The sequence below is a fragment of the Stegastes partitus genome, unplaced genomic scaffold, assembly GCF_000690725.1.
Source record: "Stegastes partitus isolate 25-593 unplaced genomic scaffold, Stegastes_partitus-1.0.2 Scaffold771, whole genome shotgun sequence".
NCBI lineage: Eukaryota > Metazoa > Chordata > Actinopteri > Pomacentridae > Stegastes > Stegastes partitus.
The window spans coordinates 291,594-299,499 of NW_007578502.1; the positions used below are offsets into that span (position 1 = coordinate 291,594).

Below are 7,906 nucleotides of genomic sequence, written 5' to 3' on the forward strand. Positions count from 1 at the left end.
TCCACTCTGGTTCTCTCTGATCCACTCTGATCCACTCTGATCCACTCTGATCCACTCTGGTTCTGTCTGGCAGGGAGCTGCGGACTCTCGTGGTGGAGATGGTGTTGGCCACGGACATGTCCTGCCACTTCCAGCAGATCAAAGCCATGAAAAGCCTTCTGCAGCAGCCTGAGTCGTGAGTAGCAGATGTAAAGACATGAATGAGCACAGCTGTCAGATCGGGGAGAACATCTGTAGATCACATCTTCAGTTCAGTTCAGACAACTTTATTAATGCCAGAGGGCGATTCATCTGTAGCTGGACACGACACGTTTAGTTGACGTCAGACTAAGCAGAGGGAGATGTGGCACAGCATGCACAGTATGTCTGTAGCGCCTGGACAGCAGCAGGTGGAGCTCAGCACTGACCGACTGGACTGTATTGGCAGGATTGACAAAGCGAAGGCCCTGTCCCTGCTGCTGCACACCGCTGACATCAGCCACCCGGCCAAGTGCTGGGACCTCCACCACCGCTGGACCACGTCCCTGCTGGAGGAGTTCTTCAGACAGGTGAGGGTCAACACCTGCTTCAGGCTGTACTGGCTGACGAATCATAAGCCCAACATGGCAGCTTGGTGTTGTTTTAATGATTACCACAAACAGGATGACTGTGCTCATGACGATGTGTTTTCAGGGCGACAAAGAGGCAGAGCTGGGTCTGCCGTTCTCTCCTCTCTGTGACCGTAAGTCCACCATGGTGGCCCAGTCCCAGATAGGTAAGATACAGGAGTACGCCTCTGACTGCAACGTTCACAGAAAAAAACTCAAACTTCACCTTTTTCCCTCTTTGTGTTTTAACTTAAATTCAATAAACGAATATCATGTTAATTAATGAAACTACTGAGAGGCAGCAGAACGCATGTTGTAGCCTGTTAACACACGAACTCACATCCATCCAATGGAACGACAAAATCACAGGTTCTGTTCACAGGACAGACGAGAGAGGCCTTTTGATGGACCTGTTCTGCTGGAATACATTCACTTTGTGTTAACAGGAGCAGGAATAATCCTGAGTGGTGGTTGTTTCCTGCAGGATTCATCGACTTCATCGTGGAGCCAACATTCACCGTGTTGACAGAAATGATTGAGAAGATCGTGACACCACTTATTGAGGAGGCATCTTGTTCAGGAACGGCCGGCTTCAGACACTCCAGGTGACCTCCAGATGTCCTCTGTGACCCCACTGACTCTAACGTTGTGCAGCGATACGAGTTACCAGCGTGTGATAGTGAAACTGTGCAGGTTTGCTAAGATGTGCTAATACGTGCACAAATCATCAACTAATTAATAATACTAAGTAATAATAAGAATAAAAGCCACGTGTAGAGATCCTGTCAGACATGAACTCCATTAATCTGACATGTCTGCTCACATTAACGTCACCTTTTCAGTTGGACCTGCGAACATTTCTGGGTCACTTTCAGCACCAGTCTGGACTGTACATGCACCAACACTTGTACCTCGAGTTCTGTGGAGTAACTTGGGAAAGGCATCACACAGAGCATTTCTGACTCAGTTTGTGTGCATAAATCAGCGTTGTTCTCTGACTCTACAGCTTTTAATCTACGAGGCTACAACATGTGCACAATAATGCATCTTTAAGGCAATAAAATCAGACACTAACCGCATACAGATGAATGACACTCACAAAGGATTCATGTCATCCCATTTCCCCCATTAGACATTACAAGGAGCTGAAGTCTGCTGAGGACCATCTCCTTCGAATTTATGAACTTCCTGCAGGTTCAGGCAGAAGCAGGATCCTCATGTGTCTCCAAACAAAGACAGTTGTTCACAGTAGCACTGGGAGCTTCACAGAGGTTTTAGAATTATAACCTGACCTCTAGAGACCAGGACCAGTGGATCAGTCTGGGCCAGTGGATCAGCCAGGGCCAGGGCCAGGGCCAGGGCCAGGGCCAGGGCCAGTGGATCAGTCTGGGCCAGTGGATCAGTCAGGGCCAGTGGATCAGTCTGGGCCAGGGCCAGGGCCAGGGCCAGGGCCAGTGGATCAGCCAGGGCCAGGGCCAGGGCCAGGGCCCTTCTGGTACAACTGGCATGTTCCTCACATTATACAGAGCAGGCTCAACCCTTCATCATTACATCATGTAGTTCATAGTGTTAGATGTAGCTGCAGCCTGTCAGAAGAACTGGTAGAGGAGCTGGCACCTCCTTCATGTGGCGTCTGCTGGTCACATGTTCAGCCATGTGTCAGACCAACACTAGAGGTCAGAGTGGAGCCACAACAGGAGGATGAGGAGCACGTCTGGCTCTGTAGAAACCAGCTGTCATTACCTCTCGTGGTCATGTTTACCATGTGTCTCATATTAATCATCCTACAGAGAGATAAGAGCTGCTCACTGATACATTTTCCATTTCAGAGGTATATTAAAAAGGAGCTGACAGACGTACAGCTGAAACCAGAAGTTTACATCCACCGTTCAAGAAGACACACAGTTAGGATTCCCACAAGTGACAAGAACAGGTTATGAGTCTTTTTATACAGTGGATGCAAACTCCTGGTTTCAGCTGGAGGTTGTAGACGTAACTCAGAAAAGGCTGGAGCTCGTCTGATGGACGACCTGTGTTGTAGAGATCCATAAAGATCAGTATGCTGTCAGTTTGTTGAGCTGAACTAGTCTGACAGACTGAAGCTCATGAGCTCTGTATCCTCCAGTGGTCTGGTAGCAGAGTGTGTCCCTGTTGTTAGCTCCAACCAGAACGACCTCCTCACTGACTCACTCCCAACAGCTTTCTGTTATTGTACTGGTCACCTGTATTCATTCCTTTTCCATTCTATTGACATTCAATAACAGCTGACGTTTACTGATGCCCACATGGCTCCAGCTGTTCACAGCTGCTACACATGTGCATGTCTGAATCCCTGTGTACGTATATCTGTCTGTGGCTCCAACAGCACTGGAGGCAGTGACGGGAAGCATTCCAGCGTGAAGAGCACCGGCTCAGAGGGCAGCTGCTCTCTGACCACCGTGGACTTCAAAAGCTTCAAGGCTACATGGAACCAGGAGATATGTCGCAACAGAGAGACGTGGAAGGCCCAGGGAGCCCGAGGTAGCTGCCATCACAGGCTGCTGGTTTGTAAAGACAGACTTACAACAAGAAGGGTCTAGAGTCTAAACCTTGGGGCTGGTTTTGGGCCTTTCTGGGAGGAGCATGCGTGGTTTCCTCCAGCTGCTCCAGCCTCATGGTTCTGCATCATTAAATGCTGCTGCTTTAATGACAGCGGGTTGACAGGGAATGTTCACTGGCATTTTAAATTGCAAATGGTTGTCTGTCCATGTTTTGGTAGACCTGAAGAAGAAGGAGGAGGCGGGGGAGGATGGACAGGAAGGCAGCATGGCTAAAGAGGAACCACAGTCGAGGAAAGCTGCTGACACGGCCGACACCAGGCAGGAGGACACGAAGGCAGACATGGAGGGTCAAGAGGAGGTGAAGGCCAGGAGGCAGCAGGACAAACGGCAACCTGACAGGGAGGAAGGAGACAGGAAAGCTGGTGGGTCTGCAGCTTCACTGCTGGAACTATGGACCACTGGTGGAAGCAGCAGCAGTGGGTCAGACTGGTTCAACCCTGACTAGTTGTAGTGCTGGATTTAGATGCTGCTTTACTTTATGACTCACCAGATTTATCTGATGGATATCCTGTGATTATAAGTCAGCGTTCAGATATCCGGCACATTGCTGTGTGTATATTCTAACATGATATTCTAGTTGCTCTGACCACCACCTCAGTTACAGACATTCAGTCCTTCATCTTGTAAAGCACTTTATCAGGAGCAATATGCAACTCCATCAGCAAAGACTGAAGGAAGTCCATAGCATGGTAGCTCTGTGATGGACTGACAGTCTGTCTGCTGGTTGGGATGGACGCCAGCCCCTCTAGCCCTCCTCTGGATGAAGCGGTGTATAGATGATGGACAGATAGACATGATAAACAGTAGGATGAGGTTCCACTGATGTCAGCTGAACAGTCAAAATGTAATCTGTCTCTATGACAATCAGACCGCTCTACGATGCACACATGGACCCTGAGCTGGATCTGATTCTACGCCAACTTACTGTGTTTTGTTTCTTCAGACCCGAGACCGGACTGCCCACAGATTCAGTACTGCAAGAGGCCCAGCTACTGTGCCAGGTCCTACCAGCTTGTCAGGTCCAAGCTGACGGAGATCCGGCCCATTGATGCCCGGGCCAGAGCCAGGAGGCTGCAGCGGATCTCCCTGCGCTGCCGGAAGTGACCTGATAGTCTTGACTGTGACACTGGTGTGATGTTACACGGCCAGATGCCACCACCTGGTCATGTGTTTATTCTTGCACTTTGCAGCCTGTATTCATTGGTCCCAGTCTTGTACAGGTTACTGTGGTTGTCCCATGTGCCCCCTGGTTGTGTCCAGCCCAGATCCCTGCTTTAACATCCTCGTTCTGCATAAAATTATCAGTTTTTTGTCAATAACTTTCAAATAAGTTTAAGAAGTATAATATTAATAAGTTGTTGTGTGTTCCATGGTGCTGCCCACTGCTCTGCTGTTCTCCCGTGGAGGCTGGACCAGCGGTCGTATTGTACAAACAGCTGATTATTACGAATCAGGAGAGTCCTGACAGCAGCAAAGACACGATCAGATGAGCCGAGCTCTGATGTGAGAGTGAATGTCTGACTATGAATTAATGAGCTGAAAAAATAAATACAGAAAAGGTTTTGATTTGGTTTAAATACATGTTCTGGTGACGTTTGCATCCACTGTAGGAGAAGACATGACATCAGACTACACGCTTCCTGTTTCAGCTCAGTCAGGGTCACCAACATTATTTCTATTCGCTAAACACCAGAATAATGAGAGAGAGAATTATTTCTGACTTGATGATTGTTATCTATGTCTTCAGCAGGTCCAGCTGTGCCGATACAGATGTATGTTTAGACCTTGAACTACAGGGATGGTTTCCTACCATCAGACCATATCTCCTGTGTTTTGTTCTACTGCAGGCAAAGAAGCACAAACAGAGCAGCAGAGACATTTAGAAGATTAAACACTTGGTCCAAGCAACATTTATTTTACTGAGAACATAAAACATACATTGACAAAACCAAATAAAAGCAAGTAAATGTTCATTCCTTCTCATGTTTCTCGTCGTCCTCTAAGTGAACGATCTGCTCCTGAGCCCTCAGCAGTCTGGCGCCTGCACAGAGGGAAGACAAGCTGTCAGGTTAAGATGAAGGAAACTGTGCTTTCAGCTTCTTACTGGTCCAACTTAACCTCCTCAGAGGACGTTTGCTTCTGCGTTCATCCAGCCCCGCCACCACCACACAGCCTCCAGCTCTGCAGGTATGTGGGACTGTTACTGAGCTGCTGCCTTCCAGCTGAGGAACCAGCAGTCATCTAGTTCAGCTTCATAACGCTGTGCTTCCACTGCTGTCCATCCATTTTCTCCATGATGGATAATGTGCTTCCACTGCTAGCTGCTTCTAATGCAGCCACTCAGAACAAGCAGCCGTCTCACAGACCTCCAGGTTTTACTGTCTAGAGCTGCTTCTTCAGCGTTCACAGTGTCAGCCACGAGCCAAGCGGGCCGAGCCCTCCTGAGCCGGGTTCTGCTGCAGGTTTCTTTCTGCTTCTTCTCGCTGTAGCCAAAGAGCTGCTCAGAGGTAGTGTTTGGGTTTGTTGGGTTTTTCACTGTAACATGGTGAGGCGTAGATTGTACAACGCCGAGGGCTCCACCTGCCACGTTGAGCACCTTCAGGGGACTAGTTGTGAATTATTGCTGAACAAAGTGCATGACTCGGCTCCACCACAGGACTCTTCAGCTCATACAACACGAATGTTAATCTACTGCTCTAACACCAAAACTGCTCTGATTAGAGTTCAGGTACACGTTATATAAACTGTCAGTAACGTTTGGCTTTATGTCTGACTTGCTAACGAGATCATTGCACGTCTTAAAACATGTCTGGAGAAGCTCTTGGTCACAGCCTGGTCACTCCTGCAGGTCTACAGACCAGCTTTGGCAGGCTGATGTTCTCTGAATCTGAAACAGCTGAGACTGAACAACTTCAGGATACAGACCAAACCCATTCCCAGCATTTAAACCGATCAGGATTTAACCGGAGAAAGATCACGGAGGACGTTCACATGAGATACTGGAGTCCATCTCTGAACAGAGTCCTCCTCTCAGACAACAAACTAAAAACACAAGAACATTTTAGTCCTGTTCCAGTACTATCAGCTAGAATTGGTTAAAATAAACACATGAAGGTCTGACTAAACCTGACTGAAGCTTCAGTGTCTTCATGTCACATCACAAATCATTTTACATGGTGAAGCTGTTTGGATGCTCTGAAACCTTTGATCAGTCGTGTACAAACCTGTGTGAGCTGTTTTAAAGGTAAATGATGAGCACACAGTCCCAGGCAACAGACGGTTTCTACAGCTCCAAACACACTGCCTGGAGTGTGTGTGTGTGTGTGTGTGTGTGTGTGTGTGTGTGTGTGTACCTGGTATATGAGGAGGACAGATGAGGACAGGTGTGTCCTTCCTGCGAGGTTTCTGTAGCTGGTTTTCCATCTGATCGTCTGCACAGAGAGCATGCTCCTCCTCTTCATCATTCTTCATCTCTGACTTGCTGTCCATCTCCAGCGTCTCCTGACCTGTCAGACAGCCAGACAAACCATCACACCTTCAGCTTCCTCCACCAGACATGGCTCCATAGAAGAGTCTTACTGGAGGAGACTGGTTGAAACCAGAAGTTTACTCATCACATCACAAGCTGATCCACTGGGAGGTAACATCTCTGATCTATTCCTTGACAAATCTGTTCTTTTTTCACTGAAAACGGGAGAAAGAATCTGAACTTTTTTTAAATGAATAATCTCTCGTGTGTCATGCCGTCCACCTCCAGCTCTGGGTGGTGGCAGTAGCTCCCTCTGCCTCGCTCTCCTCAGGTGGATGTGAGCTGGCTGGTGTTGGACATCGGGCCAGGTGCAGTCATCAGATCATTACCTGAGCAAGAACACCTGCGGTGGGGCGTGGTTCAGCTGCACATGGTCTCCTGCCTCCATAAGAGCCTTCCTCAGACCGCTCCATGACACCAGACCATCACTGTGCTCCGTCAGCTGACCCTGGATCCCCTCAGCCTCGGCCTGTTGGAAACCTCCACTCCGCTCACCTTGGCTGTCCTCCGTGTCCTGGATCAACCTGCCAAGGATCTCCACCTCCCTGCTGCACCTGGTACGTCTGGTCCACATGCCCCTGCTCCGTCCACCTCCTCCCTCATCCATCTCCACCTGGCTCTCAGCTACGTTCTCTGTTCCCAGCAGGTTAATAGTTTATCTTGTAGGTTCATGTCGTTTTCTTTGATACCTGTTGAGTAATTCTGGTCAGTTCTGTATTTACCCGGCCTGACTGGGTTTAGTACCTGGTCTGGGTTTGTGCTTGCCTCTCCAGGTTGTGTATTTGTATTCTTAGTTTAGGATTTGTTTCTCCTCCAGTCCAGTAACTGTCCACTTCCATGTGTTCCTGTGGGCTCCTCCCTACCGAGTCACGAGTCGTGGCTGTTGTCCAGCATTTCCTGTTGACTTCTAAAACAGTTTCCTACTTCCTGTAAACATTTGTTCCTTGTAAAATTCTTTATCACTGTTCGCTCTGAGTCTGCTCTGACCTGCTGAGAGCTCACGCTTCATGTCCTCCAGCAGGAGGCGCTGCCCCCTCCACCCGGCCCAGTGTGTACCGGACCGGTCCGTTCATCTTGTTTAAAGCTGGTGTGATAAAACGAGTGCACACAGGAGCGCTGAGAGGTGCTGTTGTGGAGGGTTAGCTGCCTGTCCAGCTGCATTCTGATTTGTGTCCACAACATATATTAGG

At 48.7% G+C, this 7,906-nt stretch overlaps 1 protein-coding gene across 1 annotated transcript in view; it reads left to right on the forward strand.

Annotated features, from left to right (window-relative positions):
- pde1ca (phosphodiesterase 1C, calmodulin-dependent a) overlaps positions 1-4,497 on the forward strand; it is a 23,806-nt gene extending 19,309 nt beyond the window's left edge. The window contains exons 9-16 of the mRNA XM_008291944.1: positions 74-175; positions 428-548; positions 673-754; positions 1,072-1,192; positions 2,787-2,792; positions 2,953-3,107; positions 3,346-3,549; positions 4,131-4,497. Coding sequence (XP_008290166.1) covers positions 74-175; positions 428-548; positions 673-754; positions 1,072-1,192; positions 2,787-2,792; positions 2,953-3,107; positions 3,346-3,549; positions 4,131-4,291 — 952 coding nt within the window. The 3' untranslated portion in view covers positions 4,292-4,497. The remainder of the gene's footprint in view (positions 1-73; positions 176-427; positions 549-672; positions 755-1,071; positions 1,193-2,786; positions 2,793-2,952; positions 3,108-3,345; positions 3,550-4,130) is intronic.
- Positions 4,498-7,906: the final 3,409 nt, after the last annotated feature.